The 20508-nt window shown below is 36.7% G+C and overlaps 1 protein-coding gene across 2 annotated transcripts; it reads left to right on the top strand.

Annotated features, from left to right (window-relative positions):
- The first annotated feature begins 4108 nt into the window (after positions 1-4108).
- LOC103721778 (DNA repair RAD52-like protein 2, chloroplastic) lies at positions 4109-18566 on the top strand. 2 transcript variants are annotated; one of them, XM_039117409.1, is made up of 5 exons: positions 4109-4209; positions 4309-4646; positions 8534-8571; positions 10030-10121; positions 18120-18566. In XM_039117409.1, the coding sequence occupies exons 2-5, from the start codon at positions 4318-4320 to the stop codon at positions 18264-18266; spliced, it is 606 nt and encodes a 201-aa protein (XP_038973337.1). In that variant the 5' UTR covers positions 4109-4209; positions 4309-4317; the 3' UTR covers positions 18267-18566. The 2 variants fall into 2 exon arrangements, with proteins under 2 accessions (XP_038973337.1, XP_017701828.2); XM_017846339.3 differs by having other exon boundaries at positions 4204-4646.
- The last annotated feature ends 1942 nt before the right edge of the window (positions 18567-20508 follow it).

The following is a 20508-nucleotide window of genomic DNA, read 5'->3' as shown; positions in this document are numbered from 1 at the left end:
ATAAATAGTAAAGTAATATCAAAACTTAAAATTATTACACATTTATGTTTCTATGGAAATGATTCATTATGGAACGGCTATTTAAAATAGCTTTAGTTATTAGTTTGAATAAGTATAATAAAGCATCTTAGCAGATCAATGAGAAGAATTGTTGCTTTGGTTGGGAGACTATATATTCAGACTTCAGTAGTTTGAATTAATTAAAGCACTTTTATTAGGCTTTAAAAAACCTCGGTTCACCTAGTTAATTGGGTTGGCTTTTGACCGGTCCAAAAAACTGGACTGCCTAGGGGTCCAGTTTTTGGATCCAACTGCCAATCTGGTCCGGGTTTAACGGCTATGCTTTAAAGTCCACCATGTCAGGCCCTAGTGTCATAACATTTTATCAGTCAACCAATCAACGTTGTTCAGCCAATATACACCTCATCAAGTTATAATATTAAGCAGTAATCAAATAGCATCATTTTTATTGAAAATAAGAGAAGCATAAAAAAAATGAAAGATGGCCTTTCATTCAGTAAACATCAACGGATGCAGAATAGATTTATGTGTGTAATTGAGGAATTATGCTGATTGGATTTGGGTTGGTCCAAGTAAAATCTGAATCCAACACCATAAGGAAATTCAGTTCAGATTTGGCTTTGTTTTTTTCTTGTTCAGTTCAAGTTGAGTTCCGATCTGTAGTCGGAGTTCAATCAGCTACAGAATAATTTTCTGCAATTATTACTTTTATTAATTTTTGTTGAAACATGGTTTTAAACATACGCTACAACAAAATTGGGAATTCCCTGCACGTGAAAAATAATGAGGAGCATAAAAAAATTCCGCACATTAAATGACTGATATTTTACAAGAATGCTGGAAATATGTTGGCTAATCAATTGTAAGGGATTATGCCAACGGCCTCCCTAGCATTTCTAAAATGCAGGGGATTTAGCACATTGGGGACATTTAATGTTTACTTGTGCCGGCATTTCTAAGTATTGGCAAAATCATGGTTGTGTTTTCTTAAATATTACCTATGTTTTGTGGCATTTATAAATGCGAGAGATTAGAATATTTTGCGCAGCAGCTAGAAAATGTGGAGGATTTATACTTTTGAGGGTATTTTTCATGCATCTTTTTCGGCATTTTTTGAAAGTCGTGAATTATGTTTGCATTTGTAAATGTCCATAAAGTCATTTATGTTAGACATTTTATTTATATTTGGCAATATTTAAGAATGCTAGCACTCTAGCACTTTTGGGGCACTATATTGATTGTTGTCCAGCTATGCAGCCCAAGAAGAGAGGGGGGGGGGGAGATTTTTAAAATTTAAATTACTTTTAAAATTTAAATTACAAATATAGTGGAATGATAATTTAGTAATGTATATGTGATGTGTACCAAGAGAAATAAACCATAAGTAATATAAATAAGCAAAATAAACAAGGTACACAATCAAAACACTACAAACATTACAAAAGATTTATAGTGGTTCCTTGCTAAACTCAGCATCTACATCCATTGCATAAGCTCTTTATTTGAAAATATTAATCCACTAATCATTCCCAAACGATTACAATGTCAAATACTACCGACCAAACAACCTTAATTCTCGTAAGCTAGTTACTTGTTTTTTGGGCATGAACAAGCTTTACACACACTCCATTTCAAGGTACAAATCAACCTCTCCAAGTTTCAGCTCTATCGAAACTTGTCCCTATAAAAATATAATGAAATACAATACAACAATAATAAATATGGCACTAACCAGGTTAAAAGAATCTAAAATTGATATACTCGTTCATAATTATGAACTATATAGAATGGAGTCTAGTGAGGCAAATGTTTACTTGTTTCACCAGTATTATCATTGGTCTTAAATGTTTTGGAAAATCATACACTAACAGTTATTTAGTAAAAAAGATTCTCAAATCATTACTAAGAACGTGGGAAGCTAAAGTGATGATGATAGTGGTATTTTGATGATTAATACAATAATCAAGAGTATGTTACAAGTTAATTCGATACATCATTTATAAGTCTGTTACTCTCAGTACAATTCGTATAATAAGATAAAGATGCATTTCATTGTTTATATGGATAAATCTAACCTTGAGTTGCAGCAAAGTGTGGATTGAGTCAACCCCAAGGTTGATTGGGTCGACCCCGGCACATCAAGAAAGCATCTGGCACACTTCTGCAAAAATGGCACGGATGAACAGTAGTTGGGTCGACCCAAGGAAAGGATGAGTCGACCCAAACCTCAAGCCTCTCAAGCCTCAAGAAAACAGTTCTCTGAAAACACTGAGAGGGTCGACCCAAGAGGAAGTTGAGTCGACCCAAACTTGAGTCGACCCAAACACTGAGAGGGTCGACCCAAAGGCAATGACATTCAAAATTAGGTTCTCTGGAAACCCTGAGAGGGTCGACCCAAGTGGAAGTTGAGTCGACCCAACTGAACCTTGAGTCGACCCAAAAAGATGTTGAGTCGACCCAAGTGAAGGAAGGCTGAAATACAAGGTTCTGTGGTTCTGAGAGGATCGACCCAAGGAAAGGTTGAGTCGACCCAAGTGAAAGTTGGGTCGACCCCAGTAAAAGTTGAGTCGACCCAAGCACGGGCAGAAGCATAACGGCTAGTTCTGCAGAAGTACTTTTTGACCTTCCAACAGTGAGTAACGGCTAGTTTTTGAATTCTAACCATTGGGGCTTGTCCAATGGATGAAGGAAACTATTTAAAGTGGCACTATTCATCAGAGAAAACATTCTTTTGCAAAAATATCAAAGAGTACACAAGAAAGACAAGTGCCCTAATCTTCTTCATCCAAGTGCTTCATTTAAGAGTCAAAAGAAAGTAGTTGAGCAGATTACAAGAGTCATTAAGAGCTCCATCCACCCTTGAAGAGCGAAGCATCCTTGACAAAGAAGAGATAAGTCTCATTAAGCGATAATTATTCTCTAAACTCTTCTTTGTAGATTATAATTGTTATATTTGCTCATCTAGGAGCTTAAATCTTCTTACTTCTTTTATTAATCACCTTGTAAAGGTTTGTTGGTAAGCCCGCAAAACCAACGGTGTAGGTTTATTGGTGAACCCATAAAACCAATTGTAAAGGTTCGTTGGTGAGCCCGTAAAACCAACATAGGTTTTTGGTGATCCCGGAAAACCAAAGTGTAAAGGTTTTTGGATTGTGAGCCCGGAAAACAATCCAACTGTAATCCGCGGGATTATAGTGAATTCCCAAGGGGTCGCTTGGGGAGTGGACGTAGGTGCTTAGGAGAGCACCGAAGCACTATACTTCTTGTGTGTTTGTATTGTGCATTGTTAAATTCCACTAACTCATCAATTGACATAAGTAAGATAGTAAAAATTAAGAGAAACCAATTCACCCCCCCCCCCCCCCCCTCCCTCCTTGGCTTGTCACCTTGGGCAACATAAAGTTACTGCCATTCAAGTAGCAAAGGATCTTAATGCCCTTTTTCTAGAAGAACTACTGAGTATTGATGACACACGAATTATCCATGAAGCAAAACTTGGAAGATGATGAATCAAAGAGAAAAAGAACTATCTCTTTCAAGTCAAATGCTCAAGAAGAAGATAAGAGCGCAGAGTCTGATAATACAGAAGGGAATAAGAAAATGGCATTAATAACAAAAAGGTTCAAAAGGTTTATAAGAAGAAAATGATAAGAAATAAGATCTTTAGCTAAGGGAGAGACGAGCAAAGGGAAAGATAAAAAGCAGCTGCTAATATGCTATGAATGCAAAAAAAAATTAGGACATTTTAGAACGGACCGCCCACTTTAAAAAAAAGGCCCGAAAATGGGTAGGTCAATCTGGATCCAAGTCACACCCAACCCTCAACCACCCGCCTCCTCTTCTCAGCAAGTGGCGTGGCGGCATGTGCTTCATGATGCCGCCATGGCTAAGGTCAAGCCCACCGCCTCTTCTCGGCAAGTGGCGTGGAGGCATGTGCCTCATGATATGCAGTAAATAGAATAAAAAAAAGATTAGAATGCTTTGAGAGTTGTACAAAATACGATCCAAAAGGCGATTCATTCGTTCGTGTACACTATGAGATTTGTGCAGACAATTGAAACGCTTTACAAGATGTGCAAAATATGATCAGCCATTCTTCACGGTTGATGCAATGGAAATTAGCCGTTCTTCGCGGAAAGGATACAACCCGAACCCGCAGAAGAAAGAGGGGCATGAAAGTTGACTGAGGTCAGTGGTCGCGCCTCCCAAGTCCCCCCTCTCGCCCTCCTTCCCCCCCCCCTTCCCATTTCTTCCTCTTCTTTCTTACCCAACTCTTTCCGTTCTCAGCTGGCGTCCATGGAAGCTACCCCCGGCGCCTCCTTGTTCCTGGACAGCAGGTCGGGCTTCCGGCCGGCCACCGCTGCCGAGGAGGTGCGGACGCTGTTCGTGGCCCGGAGGCCGCGAGCGGGGAGCATCAGCTGGCCTCGCAGGGTGGCGGCGGCGGCGCTGGATAAGCGCACCGGAAACGGGGGGAAGAAGGCCGCCGATGCGCTGCCCAACTCCAACTATGTCGTGCCCCTAGACAAGGCGTCCTGCCTCACCCGCCCTCTTGCGGAGATCCTCCGGGACCTCAACAAGCGAGTCCCCGACAAGATCATTAATACCGCCGACAATTCCATCCCTTGGTATCTCTCTCTCTCCCTCTCCCTCTCCCTCCCTGTCTCTCCCTCTCCCGTAGCTGCTTCTCTCCTTCTTTCCAGTTGCTTCTGATGTGCTCAGATCTATTTCTCGATAGTTTTTACCTTAATTAGTATCTAAAGGGTCGAGGAAATGTCGGGGGGACGTTACCAGTAAATCAATCATTGTTGACGTGCAAGTTTTTGGTAAGATTGTGGAAATGGGAAGAGAAAATATGGATGATCTGCTGCTAACATTATATGTGGAGCTGATAATATCTGTCTTCTTTTCCTGGTAAACTATATCCATGTCCTTTTCAGAGGGCAACTTATGTTTATGTATAGAAGTCAATGTCCTGGGTTGATTACGGTATGATCTCTCGGATAAGAATCTGGATGTACGATCGCAGGGTTCAGGTGGCTGTTAATATTAAGAATCAGGGAAATCAAAAGGTTACTATAATTGGGATCTGGAAGCTGAAAGGTTAGTTAAACCCTTTGCTTGCTAGTATAGTTGATTGTTTCTGGTGGACTGACCATTGCTAATATTGTATTAGCGCTCTTGACATTTGATTGTATGCATCTTCATTTATCTTGGCCAAACAGGAAGTTTTGAACTTGAAGTCATATTTTTGTGGTTTCCATCTTTCCTGCAAGTGAAGCGCTTGTATGGATGCTTTGCAAGAAGAGAGCAATCAAGCTGAAAAGTTTGTTTGTTTGGAAAGAAAGATATGATAAGGAAAACTGGTCTATAGGTTAGAGAATGAGGGTGAGTCTTAGTGGAGAACCATTCTCAAATGAAGAGAGTATATGAGCAGCCCTAATTGTGATGCGACAGTGATAGCTATAAATCTATGCCATTTACCAGTTTATGGTTGTTAAGGGAGGGAGAGTGATGTTTTAGTAATATATCTGTTTTTGTGGTTTAGAGTTGGTTGACAATACCTGATGGACAATTGCTTTATATGTAACAATAGCACTAGAGTTTGTGTGTGCATACTTGAGTGTCTTTTATGGACTCTGGGAAACAAATCAGTTCGTAGGCTTGTTTCTTTCTCTCTCTCTCTCTCTGTGTGTGTGCGTGTGTGTGTGCGTGCTAGTTATTTATGGACTCTAGCAAACAGATGAGATCGTAGGCTTGTGTGTCTATGTATGGTAGGCTCTCATGTTGTGGAATTGATCAACTGCTTTTTTGATTTGTAGATGGTGCAGTAATACTTTTTGGTCATTTGTTTTGGACATGACCATTATCAAGGAGACTTTATATACTTTGCATTGATTTGTTCTTTTATTAGAATAATGACACTGTCAATCGTATTCTGCTTAATTGCTAGTTTATATGGGGACATGGCGTACTTTATGTCCCACTAGGCGAGGAGGATTTGAAGGGTAGGAATCATTTGTAGTCTGCTTTTTCCAATCTTGAAGAAACTTATGATATTTCCACCTAGACTGGCAGCTTGGGATGTATTAACTCCGGTCCTGCTCTTGCATGACAATAATTTGCCTTACCTGATGTTTTTTTATCATTCATCTTATTAACCATTTTGGCTGCTTTCTTCCTTTTCATTTCTTCCCCTACTTTTTTTTCTTTTTCCTTTTTTTGGTGAGCTTCCCCTCTTTTTCGATACAAATTGACTTCTATTGTCAAAGTGTAGTATGTTTTGTTCTCCTTGTTGTATTTCTTATTTTAATTTTTATTACCTCCCTTACGTTCCTTTTTCTGTGTCTCGAGGTGTTTCACATATGGGCAGCGCTTTATGGCGTAGTGTTAAGTCTCATTATCTAGTTTTGATATATTTAGTGCTTGAAAATTAGAATGGCAAGCTTCTATGACTTGCATCTCAAATTTCTTCTAAGAAAAATCCCAAATGAATAACTCACAGTGTATTCATTGCATATCTAACACAGATTTTGCTCTGTGGCATAGTATTGACAACTGCTAACTGTCTAAGCATAGTTAGACACTAATTTAACAAAATGATAAATTAAGTATGGAGAATTGTTTCTCATTAAATATAAAAGGCATATTTTTGTCGATATCTTTGATTTTCAATGTTTTAATGTCTATTAAAAGGAAAAAGATGCTGATTTAAGGCAACCACAATTATCCTTTCATGTTGGAACAATTTGAGTTATGAAAGTATGTTTATTTCTGTCAGAATGATTTTGACATGCGCCATTGCATGCACTTTATGATATTTCTAATGATGCAATGCTTGTTTGATCCTCTATCCTGTATGGGCTAATTCTTGAGTTTGTTTAATGCAGTATATTTTCTTCTTCTCATTGTGTTTCTTATTTTAATTTTTATTGGCTCACTTATATTCCTTCTTTCTGTTTCCAGAGGTGTTTCATTTATGGGCAGAGCTTTATGGCATAGTGTTAAGAGTCAGTATCTAGTTTTGATATTCGTACCACTAAAAAACTAGAATACCAAGATTTTATGACTTACATTCTATATTTCTTCTAAGAAAATTCTCAAATGAATAACTCACATTAGATTCATTACATGCGCTATATAGATTGAGCTCCATGGCAATTTACAATTATTATTTGTCCAAGTAGTATACTTCTAGACTTACTTAACAATATGAGGAAAAAGGAATAATAGAATAATGTTAACTATAGAGAATTGCTTGTCTTTAAATATAAAAGGCATATTTTTCGCGATATTTTTCTCAATGTTTTAATGTCTAAAGGAAGCCACAATTATCCTTTCATGCTAGAATCAAATTGAGTGATAAAAGTATGTTTTGTTGCCCTATATATATTGAGCTTTGTGGCAATTTATAATTATCGTATGTCCAAGTAGTATACTTCTAGACTTACTTAGAAATATGAGGAAAAAGGAATAATAGAATAACATTAAGTGTAGAGAATTGTTTGTCTTTAAATATAAAAGGCATATTTTTCTTGATATCTTTGATTTTCAATGTTGTAATGTCTAAAGGAAGCCACAATTATCCTTTCATGCTGGAATCAAATTGAGTGATAAAAGAATATTTTGTTTCTATTAGAAGATTCTGGCATGCACAATTTCCTTCATTTTATGATATTTATTATGATCTAATGCTATTTTGATCCTCTATACTGCTCGGGCTAATACTTGTTTTTTTTTTTTTTAGCATGTTTTTCTTTTTCTCATTGTATTTCTTATTTTAGTTTTCATCAGCTCTTGTTTATTCCCTTTTTTCTCTTATAACCCGAGGTATTTTGTACATAGTTCGCCATGCTATTATGTACCACCCCGTATCAAGCATACCGTACTGTAGCGGTACCAAACTGAGTTGGTCTTGTTACGCCAAACTAACTCCTATACTAGGCACATGGATAGTATACCAATATGGTACCAATATGGGATCCAGGACTGAGATAGTGAACCTTAGCTTTATATATAGACATAGCTTCATGGCATGGTGTTAATAGTCATCATCTATCATTAATATATTTGCTACTTAAAAATCGGATTTCCAAGCTTTTATGGCTTGCATTCCATATTTCTTCTAAGAAAATTTCCCAAAATAACTCACATTAGATTCATTACATGTCCTAGATAAATTGAGGTTTGTGGCATAATATGCCTAAACAATTAGCAACACAAGGGAAAAGGAATAATTATATAACTTAAGTATAGAGAATTGTTTTCATTAAATATAAAATCCATATTTTCTCGATATGTTTGATTTTTGATGAAGTTTTTTAATGTCTATCAAAAGGAAAAAGATACTAATTTAAGGCAGCCACAATTATCCGTTCATGCTGGAATCAATTGAGTGATGGAAGTATATGATTCTGAAATGCATTACCGCCTTCACATTATGATATTTATTTTGATATAATGCTATGTTGATCCTCTATCTTGTCTGGGCTGATTCTTGTGCTTGTTTATGTAGGTATCATACTAACAGAATGTTGAGCTTTTATGCCCCAGGTCAGCCTCTCTTCCTGTATTACTATAATTCTGATGCTGATAGTCCTATCATGATATTCCAAGTAAGAGCATTTCAGAGGTTTTTTTAATTTCAGGGAAGGAATTGGGCAAAGCCAAAGCCCAATCCAAAATTTTTAATAGAAAACTTCAAGTACAATGGTTAGCCTGTGAAAGCAAAACAATGCATAGAAGAGTAAGATCCAGTGCTGGCTTTAGCATTATCCTTTTCTTATCAGAGCACACTGTAGTCGAATCTTCATGAAGAAATAAAATACCATCCAGTGTAATGGCCTGAGATGCCTCTTTATTGCTGAAGACTCATTGCATTTCTTTCTAACCAGAACTGCTAACATGCCGTAGATACAGTTGTACCCCAACTAAAGTTCCACTTTTTAGAAATGTTGCTCCTTCTCCAACATGACCATAGATCCGAGACTGATGTAAGTAGGACCCTCATTCTCAGCTTCAAAGCAAAGAACAAGAACATTTTGGAGATACTGCTAATTGCTAGTTTTGCTGGGTTTTGTGCCTATCTCATTGAAGCTGCTTTGCTTAATCTTTTTTCTTTGTCAAGCTTTAATATCATAAACGACGATTTATGAATCTAGTATGTACAATACCAGATGACATCAAGCACACAATAGGAGTAAAATAACTCCCTGAACAAAATCTGCAGACCTCATAGGTTATATCTGCCAGCTGCAAGTCATTTATTTTTTAGAATCTTGAGGTCAACATTTTCTTAATTTTATGGCAGACCTGTTTCTGAATTTGATAAATGGTGATTGCAAAGTCCTGTTCATATTGGTCTGCAGTACAGCTACTTTATTTGGGTGATTTATTTGTCATTGCGTAAAAATCTTAAGCAAATCAATTTTTCTGTAGTAGGAGTGAAGTCCTATCACATTTGGTGTTTCGAGGGCCTGTTTTAAGGCCGAAATAACTTATCAGTTGGATAAGATCTTCCGAACACTTCTTCTGAAAATGATCAGGACGGTTGGAGCAGCAACCAATCCCTAGTTTGAGAGATAAGATACATTGGAAAAGTATTCATTATCCATATAAACCAGGGATTAGTTTCTCCCGACGCTGCCTAATCTCTTTTTATCGCCCAGATTTCCAGCACATTTTCTGAAGAGAAGTTCGTGCTGGAAGATCTTATCAATCTGATAAGATCTGCATCCAAACAAGCCCTAAAATGTAAGCTAGTGCAAAAGATATCTCATTCTGTAGGTACCTATCATTGGCATCATCTTGATGCCTGTTCTTGATATCGATGGACTACCCTTTTCTCATTTCAATATCTGTATATATTTGTGCTTTGGCCATCAATCTTCTAATAGGGGTCAAACTAACATTGGCTAGGACAATTTGATATACATTAGAAATACTTATTGCAAGCAGTGCACATAATTTAAAATCTACTATTTATATGTTCATTGATATTTTTTTCTCAAGGCTGGTGTGGAGAAGTATGCGATGTTACCTTCTCCAACCATGGAAGTGTAACAGTGGTTTATCGTGTTACAATCCGAGGATCAGATGGAGAGGTATTTATTTACACTGCAGTTTTGTTCTTGATTCATGATTCTTGCCTCTCATCTTTATTTCTTGTGACACGAGTGAAATAATTGATGTTGAAGCATCTGCTCTTTACTTTTACTGCTAGATAACAGCATCATCGGTCTCCAATTAAACTATTAATAAGGATGCAATGTTGTATTTTCTACCATCATTTTTTTTAAATAGAAAGAGGAGTAAAAATTAACCTTTTTTTTAATTTACAATTGCAAGGTCATGTTAGAGCTATTTTAAGATTCTTGATCTGATTGAGGAGAAGGAAGATTTTCCTCAACCCACTCATCTCGAACCTCTCAAAAATTTTTAGAAAAGGTGAAAAATTTACAAAAGTAGGTTTACGTCCCATTTTCTTTCATTGATGATCAATTGATGTTTCAATTGATAAATCAAAATTGAGGTATTTAACCTTTATTTATAATAGTAGTGAGGTTCGCTCTTGCACAATTTAGGTCAGATTACTCTCTTAGTTCGAATAGGATTAGTTTTCCAAAAATAGATATAACTAGTAGAAATAAATATGAAAAAGCTAAAATCCAACAAAAAGGTAGATTTCGACCCCGACATTAACTTTACCTTTTATTGCTCTACGAATTCTTTCTAGATTGGGAGATATGCTTGATTAAAATCTTTTTCGAAAAGAAAATATTTGTTTTGACTGGCCCTTTTTATGGTTCAAATGATGAAACTTTGGTGATGCTACGCTGTAGATCTTGAAAAGTTATCCAAAGAGGAAAAAAAGATTTTCTTAATCTGACGTCATTGTATAACCAAACTACAACTTTTTGAAGTTTGACATGCGATTCAACTTTCTAATGTGGCGAATCTTGCTCCTGGATCTATCTGTAGTGGCTAGAGTAGTTCATATTGAGTCTGATGATCCCTCTGGATGAAAAGCTCATTCTATTTAGGAGATTTAGCTCTTACTAAATCAAAATTGAAGGTGAAAAAATGCTTGCTTTCCTACCTCGCGGCTGAACCACTTAACTTTGCTTGGAGACGGTTTCTGGCCTTGGTTTTTTTTGCCGGATGGTAGTTCCTCGTCTTCATACGTGGGAGACAACTTCGCTATAGGAGGTATTAGTGCTTGTGCTAAAGGCATCGCCAATTGAGACATATGTTTGGACCATACACTAAGGCTCCCCATAGACAGAAGACCAAGGCTCTGATATTAACTTGATCCGATTGGGGAGATGGAAAATTTTTCTCAACTTGCTTATCTCAAACTTCTCAAAAGAAAATTAGAAAAGGTACAAATTTTGCGTAAGTAAGATTTACATTCTCCTTTCTTTCATTGATGATTCAATTGATCATCAAAACTGAGGTACATAGCTTCTATTGGTAATGGTATTGAAATCTGCTTTTACATAATTCAAGTTGGATTCTTTTTCATAGGATAAGCTTTCCAAAAATAGACATAACTAGTAGAAACAAACATGAAATGGCTAAAATCCTGCAAAAGGTAGATCTCGACTCCTGCATCATTTTTTTCTTTTGTCGTTCTTCTAATTTTTCCTAAATTGGAAGATATGCTCGATCAAAATCTTCTCTGATTTTTTTTTTTGTTTTGATCGACCTATTTTGGGATCCAAAAAATGGAATTTTAGCCCGTTTCTCAAACTCTTAGGGGCTTGGTGCTACATTGTAGATCGTGAAAAGTTACCTAAATAGAAAAGAAGATCGTCTCAATCAGCATCGAATGACCAAGTTATGGCATCTAGAAATTTGATATGTGATTCAACTTAATGATGTGGCGGATCTTGCTCTTGGACCCTTTTGAGCCCTATTCGTAGTAGCTAAAATGGTCCACATCAAGTTTGATGATCCTCTTGGATCATTTCTAATGATTTTAAGTGATGGCTCATTAGTGATAGCACTACAAGAGAGAGGGAAAAGAACTAACCAAGTTCATTAACATAAACTACTTTATCCACATGCCAAATTGAAAGATCATTAACTATATTTCTTAGACAAGAAAAGGGAGATGTGAAGCCTCTACACAGAAAAGCATTTGAGACTCTAAGTGAGCCTTAGTTAGCCTAAGAGAAAAGAAATGCAATGTAGGAGAGTTATTTTAGTGGATGGCGAGATGCCAGTAAAAGGTGTTCAAGTAGACATGATGATGACACCAAAGATGGTCAGAAGAAAGTAGTAAGTGCTACCGATTGGTGAGGTCCTGAAATTTGTTAAACATGGTGAGAGAGTAGCAGCAGATTCAAGCACTTACCATAAACAATATGAACTTATAAAGGATATAAGACAGATGGAACAGTTAACCTATATCGTAAATGAAGTTCTTCTATAGCTTAAATGGCCTGTGATATGGAATGACCATCAATTTATTCTTGCAAAGAAATTATTGGCAATATATAGACATAAAGGAAGAATCTTTGTGTACTTGAGAAATAAAATGCAGCGTAGTACATGAGGATGTTGGAAAGATCAAAGACAAGCGTGAGAATGATAGCAGGTTTAATTACTACTTGGGAACAGCTTATAGACATTTTCAGGGTTTAACTTTAATGCACAAATTCTTTTTGAGTGATTACAGATGTATTAACTACTGAAATTTCGGATAATACTGCTGTATGCTAATGAGATCAGAGGGAGCATGAAATGGAATGATATGCTTACAATTGTATATCAGCTGTAAATTCATATTTTGAGAGAGGATTATTCAAGATAAGTTACTAGACATACAGCGCATGATGAGTATCTCTTGATTGGATAGCCTGTTGAGCATAGGTAGTGACAGATTTGCTTGGGCAAAGATTTGGAAAAGGAAAAAAGTGAGAACTTGCCAAAAGATTGGAAAGAATTTAGTAATTAGGTTTAAAAAATTAAAAAAAATCAAACTAAAGGGTGTATGCTTATTTTATGAATTTTTTCATGTAAAATTTGTATCCATTTCATAGTTTGATATATTTTTTACAAGTACGTGTTAGCCTGACCTCAACCCCCTACTTTTGTAATTTGGCTTCAAATTGGCCATGGCAGTGTTACGAGATGCTGCATACTTAAAAAGGGTGTTTCGTGACACTCAGGTCATAATAGAGCACCCTTACCAGGCTTCATTAGACAGTGCCAAATCGGCTCCTCATCCGGCCTTTGTCCTCCGATGACATCGTCCGATGGTGTCTCATCCATGTCCGACGACAAAAATGACGTCCAAGTCAGGAGAATCCTCTCACTTAGTCCCTATCATTGGATCTGGAGCTGTGGGACGGCTAAAGTTCTTGAAGCCCTCACAAAGCCCTTGCTTCCCCTCTCTTCCTCTCCTGCCTCCTCTGGCCTCAACAACCTCACAAAGCCGTCCTCTGACACCTCTCTCCATGTCCGATCTCTCTCTCAAGTAAGTCTAGAGGCCTTGGCCACTTTCTCTCTCTTTCCCTCTCTCTCCACTCACCATTTTTCTCTCCCTCCTCTCCCTCTCCCCCCTAGTTCTGGTATGCTGGGTTCGGTATGATATGTACCTATACCATACCGTACCGGTTGCTAGCTGGTACGACTCTCGGTTCATTGAACATTATGGTTGCACCAAGGCCTGTCCTCTCCAAGAAGTATATTTCTAAGCACAATAAGCTTCACCAAGATCAAAATCAAGCCCATATCTTTTTACACTAATTATATATGAACTTACTGCTAATATGCAGAAAATATATTTTCTGTATGTTATTTATGGACAATATAGTATTGATTGATGAAAAAGAAATAGAGTAAACACTAAATTGGATTTATGGAAGCAAGCTTTAGTAGATAACTGATGTAGGACAGTTGAGGGAAGGGGATCTAGAAGGGTTTAGGATAAGATTGAAGCCTAGAAAGTGCTGGAATTTCAATTGCAGATCTGAGTTGTCAATAAAACTGAACTAGGAGGATAATATTTTTGAAGAGAATAGGTAACAGATAGTTACTGCCTAACCTAGAGTTTAGGATTCTAGAGCTTAAATTGAGATTTTAAAGGTTTATGCAATTAAATATCTGAAATTTAGTGCTTTGTGGATTATTGTGAAAGAAAATTTGATGTGACGAATAAAAATCCCATGAGAAGTGGAAATCAAAAGAAAGATCAATAAGAGACCAAATAAGTCCCTGCAGGATCAGACATATAAAAAAAAACAAAAATAATGGGAAGCGAAGCAAAAAGATAATATCGGACTCACTTTAAAACCTAGTAATCACACTTAGGGTTTGAAGGTCTCACATCTCCTTTTGCGGAATCAGTCCACAAGAGTAAAGAAAATCAAAGACTCTCTTATTTCACTCATAATCTACATAAAGTTTTTCATTACATCAAATCCTTAGAGTTCCTTTTTAGAAAAAAATAGAAACCCTAATTCAACTATATTTTTAAAACCCAAAATTATCACTAATAAGGCACGGTTACTATATCATGAACAGTGTCTCAAACAGTAATGCGCTACAGCAATTAGGTTCTGAGATAAGTATTGAGATCATATAATCTCTCAGCTTTAGAACGCAAAATAACCCACTAACATTGAAAATAGCCAGAAAATAAAAGAAAAATACAGAAATGGTAGTTGAATCTAATAAAGTCTCTAAACCGTAGTCCTATGATGCAACATGGCATGAACTTGGATCTCCATCGATAAGAGCTTATAATTCAATGAACAAAGACAATATAGTGAAAATGGAAATGAAGATAAGGTCCTGATTAGGATTAATGGACAAGAAAGACTGCAGAAAGATTACTTTCATTATTTAGCATCCTTTATGCAAAATTGTGGCAACAAAGATGAGGATATATGTAATAGGCTTAGAGTTGGTTGGATGAAGTGGAGAGGTGCCTCTGGTGTATTATGTGATCAATGCATACTTTGGAGGCTTAAGAGAAAATTCTATTGAATAACAATAAGGCTTGTAATTTTTTGTGGCTTGGGATGTTGGACAATAAGGAGGGTTCAAGAAAACAAGTTGTCTGTGGTAGAAATGAAAATATTAAGATAGATGTACAAGAAAACTAAAAAGAAAATACTGATAATTGAATATTAGAAGAGCTGTAGAAATCTTACAAATTAAGGACCAAGTGATGAAAAATCCATCTAGATTGTGTGGGTATGTACAACAAAGATGTAAGAGGGCTACAATAAGGAGAGATACTTCAATTTATATTGCTAGTTGCAAGAAAAGAAGAGAAAGACTTATTTCATAGAGATGGAGGTTGTGAGGAAAGACATGAGTAGCTTGCAATAACATTAGTGGTGACCTTAATAAGAATATTAGCAAATAAGGATTCCTAAAGCTGATCCCAGATAGTTGAGAAAAGGCTGAATGATGATGCTATGTTAATGAATTTTCATGTAAAACCTAGTGTGGGAGATGCAAGATCAGTAGAGTCACAAAACACCACCACCAACACATAGCACCATTGCTTAGCAAGCTATACATATTTCTTGAATTAGTCATGAATGAATCATGAATATTAAGTAAATGTTTATTAAATTAATTTTCTAGGAATAAAAACCAAGGAAACAAGCATGTATAATTCAAATTTTTTCAACAATTAGAAGAATATTGCAAATGTGTTACTTATGTAATGGTTGTAAATGATAAAAGCATGTTAAATTCCATCTTCATGCATTAACATCTTTTGGTTGATGATACATTAAACTCGATCCATCTAGCAATAGCCTAAAATATTCCTCAGAATGTCCATCCAACTAATAGAAATTGGATACATTTTATCTAAGCTAAAATTCTTATGTTAAAGATAATGTCATTCCAATTTAGCAATGGTAAATGCATACTCTGTTAGAGAAGATCCATGTTGCTGAAATCCTGTTGTCAGCTCTGCAATTTGCATATAGTGCAAGATATCGTAGATCAATTTGTGGGTTGTTCTGGCAAGGCAGCCAGTTTAGTTGTTTCTAAGAACTAGAAATGGGCTTGTACCTCGCCCCGCCCAGAACAAAGCCCCCTTCTTTATATTGTTTTGAGTTTTTGAAAGTAAAAACATGCTATTGCTCAAAAAGAGAGCAAAATACATGTCGGGAAGCTGCAACATTTTCATTATTTTAGTAACAAGAAATATTTGCTGGCAATCACGGCAGTAGCGTTGTGGCTTGCATTTGCAATAGCAGTGGTAGTGGTGGCCATGATGGCAGTTATAGTTGTTACACGAATCATCTATCAATGCTGTGAAATTATAGCATTTTATTTTATTTTTGAGTAGATAGTCCTGTTTGGAAGTTGTGAAATTGTCTCATAAATTAGAAATCAATAGTAGGTTTACTATCAATGTTTTAGGCTGCTATATAAGTCTTCTAATTTCAAAAAATGTAAAATATATGATCAGGAAAGCAAAATCATATCTCAATTCACTACTCTCCATACAAGCCCAATTGAATCCCTGGTAGCTGCATCATGGGATTACCAAGAGTTCGCCATTGTCAGTTGGAGAAGCTACAAGTCTTCTCCCACAACTCAACTTTAAAACCCTGGATGGGAATCGAAGAGAGAAAGGAGGATGAGAGAGGGGAGAGGAAGAGGAGTGAGTTGCTCAGTAATTGATCAGTGGTTTTTGGGGCTGCTCCAGGAACACCTTAGGGTGGAGCCCAGAGATCTATAGGACTCTGCCCTATAAGTCAGGGCCTATGCATAACTGTGAAGTTACCCCAACTTCTCTCATAATCCCTCTCAATCTAGGTTTAGATGTGGACATCTATCTATCCTGGTTAAGTCCAATCTGAACAAGAAAGCCAATTGAACCATTAGGATTTGTTTGGGAAAGCTTGTTTTTCTATTTGTAGATAAAAATCAAAATTTTCAAATATTTCTTCCACTTAGAGATATTTGTTTTGGGGTTTTTTTTGTTTGGAAAGTAAGGTTCGCCGTCTCGGCACCAGACTCCGTACCGATGTCACACTAACACAGTGTTGGTACGAAAATTTTTTTGGCGTACCAAGTATTGGTACACCACCCATACCGAGTACCGGTACCGCTACGGTTCAGTACGCCCCGTATCTTCCGATTCGGATCAGTACGACGTACCATGTTGGAAAGCTAGAACACCACCACCACGTTTATAGTCACCATAGTCTATTGCCGACTACCATCTCTGTAGCCATCCACCAGTACGGACATGCCATTACCATCATAATCACACTGCCATTGTCACTTACCACCACTGACTTTGCCATTTACCACTACCACTGCTGCCACAGATACGTGGCTGCCATTGCCACCCAACACCACCGATTTATCACCACTGCTATCACTGATGCCACTACCACCACTCAACCTAGCTTACTAGCGACACCAACACTACTGCTGCTACCATCTCTGGGTCCACTACCACGAGCAAACATGTTCTGATACTTGTTTCAGAAACAAAACCCAATTTTGTCAATTTCCTTTTTCCCTTTAATAAGCTGAAAACAAAACAAAATTGACTGGCTTTCTTACTATTTTGTAAAATTAAGAAACCAGTAATGATGCCAAATGCAACTATTCTTCAAAGTACCATGGGGCTTTGCACTAACAAGATCTAGAAATTAGAATTTATTATGAAGGTAGCATAACATTTGGTCCTGGCAGGTTTTATAGGGGTTGAAGGTGGCAGAATTTTGCCAGCAAAATGAGCTCTTCTGCAACCTTTGGCTAATCAGAACTTCCAAAGTGCATATTAATACAACCTGGGGCATTAATATTGAGAATAGATTGCACATATTTATACAATCTGTGGCATTAATATTGATGAATACCTAACATGATATGGCTAAATGTAGTATGTTGTGGTTTGACCTGACAATGGCAATCTAATTATGCATATGGTTTTTTTTTTGTCCATTGAGTGTATAAAATCTCTCTTCAGATCCCTTTGGATGAAGATATACAGCTACATAAATAATATAAAAGCTTATAAAGGCTAGCATGAAACGGCATTTTTTTTAATAAATAAGCAACGAGGTTTCGTGATACCGAATTTTGCCTGTCCTATATGAATGCAGGCACACCGCGAGTCCACTGGAACAGTGTCTCTAAATGATGACAGGTTTGAAGAACCAGTTGCAGCAGCAGAAGAAATAGCCTTCTGCAAGGCCTGTGCTCGCTTCGGTTTTGGCTTGTACCTGTACCATGAAGACCAGAGCCTGTAGAGAGGATTCTCTCCTTTTTCTCATCTTCAACATCCTTGTCGTTGCATGTATGGGTTGTACCACCTTGAAAATGTCATCTATGAAAATTTCGCAGGTCAATAGGACATGCATCTTCCTTTTGATGTAAATATCAGAGATACCTGTACTACTATGCATCTCTTGCAGGCCCTCCTTTCCAATTCCATCAGATGTGTAACTGCCCGAGGCAATGTTGATGAGTAGATGTTACAAGTATTTCCCCACCGCAACAAAACATTTTAAGTTTCTACAATGTTATTTCAGATTTCAGTTGCTTTGTCATACAGATTGTTAAATGTTCAGGAGGGGTATCTCTCTCTCCACACCACCACCACCCCCCCCCCCCCCCCCCAACACACACGACTGAATGTATCATGTAAATTATTAATAATTTCCAAAACTATTGAAACACATCTATGACTTACATTCTTTAAAATTCACATTATCCATTTTTTGTAAGAAAATATGAATGATGTACCTTGTCCAGAAAAAATACATGCATGCATATATGTGGATGTAACCTAACTTATGTATTATAATTTCATATAATAATGCTTCTGTATGGTCCATATTTGTTTTTGTATAATGTATTATTAAAAAATTCATGTCGTACGTACATTTGTTTACGTTTGTATGTACAAACAACCGTATGATACATGTTTATTGACCGAGTTTCTTACTTCATCCGCTTCCATTTTTGTCGACATAATTGGGTGCTTTGTTGAGGAGCTTAGAGTCTCTCGACCCATCTATCCTCCACCTACTCTCATTTGGTCCCTCATGATTCTGTGTCCCCAGATTTAGGCATTCTACCATTTATTGCCCCCAACAGAGCTCGTCATCATCTTCTAAGTAGTCTTATAGGATGTTACCTTACAGTGTCTAGGTACCTCACCCAAGAGACCTCATAGGTATGTTTTGTCCCATTGATATCTTACCTTTTGTACTTTGAATGACGTATCTCTTCTAGATGCTTAATATGAGATTTAATAAAGTTAGTTACGTTCTTTATATTGTCGTTATTTGTTTGTTACATAATTCATTCTTCAATTCAAGACTTACCTCTTTTGATAATGACAAAAAAGGGGGAGAAAGTAATAAAGTAAATGATCATACTAAAAAGATATGCACACAATCAAAAGATGTGAGACGTTAAAGAGACGTGAATTGATAACAATAAAGCCACTATTTGTGTAATGATCATAATCAAGAACAATTAATACACTATCAATGTAATGAACACAATCAAGGATAAGTAAAGAATGCCATGAACTTTTTGGACATGATAAACATGATGGTATCAAAAAGGTTAGCAGTGGGCACATTAATTATCTTTTATTTTCTTGCACACTGTTTTCTCTTGATAGTTAAAGATTTTGTCATCATCAAGAAAAGGAAAAAATTGTTGATCTAAAAGGTTTGATTTTGATGGTACAAGATATTTGAGTAAAAATATTACTATTTATATTTTTGAAGTATATAAGAATACTTACCGGAAGCAAAGATAATCTCAAAGTGACCCAAATATATGAAGTATTCAATTCAAAACGCTCAAGATGGGAAGGATGTAAATCAGTTTTATGAAGTTTAGTATAAGAGGAATCAACTCCTAGAATTAAAGGAGCTGACCCCTGAATGTCCATAGGCTTAGATGGAAGACTTCATTTTTGAAGGGATTCAGGAGTCGACCTCAGAAGCATATGAGTCGATCCCGTACAATGAAAATGATTGGCATGCTTCCACAAACTGACCTCTGCACCAATCAAGTTGATCCTAAAACAATCCCAGGCAAAAAATAGAGGAGAAAAAATAGCTCTTCTACAACTCGATCCCAACAAAATACGAGTCGACCCAAGCAAAACATGAGTCGACCTTTGGCATGCATGAGTCGACCCCAGAATGGTCGTAAGTGAAAGACACAATGTAGTAAAAGTGAGCGCTTTCTTGAGTCAACCTTTGAAGAAGAAGAGCTAACCCATGAAGATCACAATCGACTCCTGAAGAAGTCGAGTCGACCCCTCTACATCTGACAATAATAATAGCTAGTTTTTTTTACAAAATCAGAACGACTACATTCACTCTTGTTGACCCAAAAGGTTTGATTTTGATGATGCAAAATATTTAAATAAAAAGTTTGCTAATTAGTTGTTTGGAGTATATTTGAATATTTGCATAAAGTCAAGAAAAAATCTTTCCGTAACTCTCAACATAGAGAAAAAAGTCT

The sequence above is a fragment of the Phoenix dactylifera genome, unplaced genomic scaffold, assembly GCF_009389715.1.
Source record: "Phoenix dactylifera cultivar Barhee BC4 unplaced genomic scaffold, palm_55x_up_171113_PBpolish2nd_filt_p 000214F, whole genome shotgun sequence".
In the NCBI taxonomy this organism is placed as follows: domain Eukaryota; kingdom Viridiplantae; phylum Streptophyta; class Magnoliopsida; order Arecales; family Arecaceae; genus Phoenix; species Phoenix dactylifera.
This window is presented reverse-complemented; position numbering and strand designations above follow the sequence as displayed.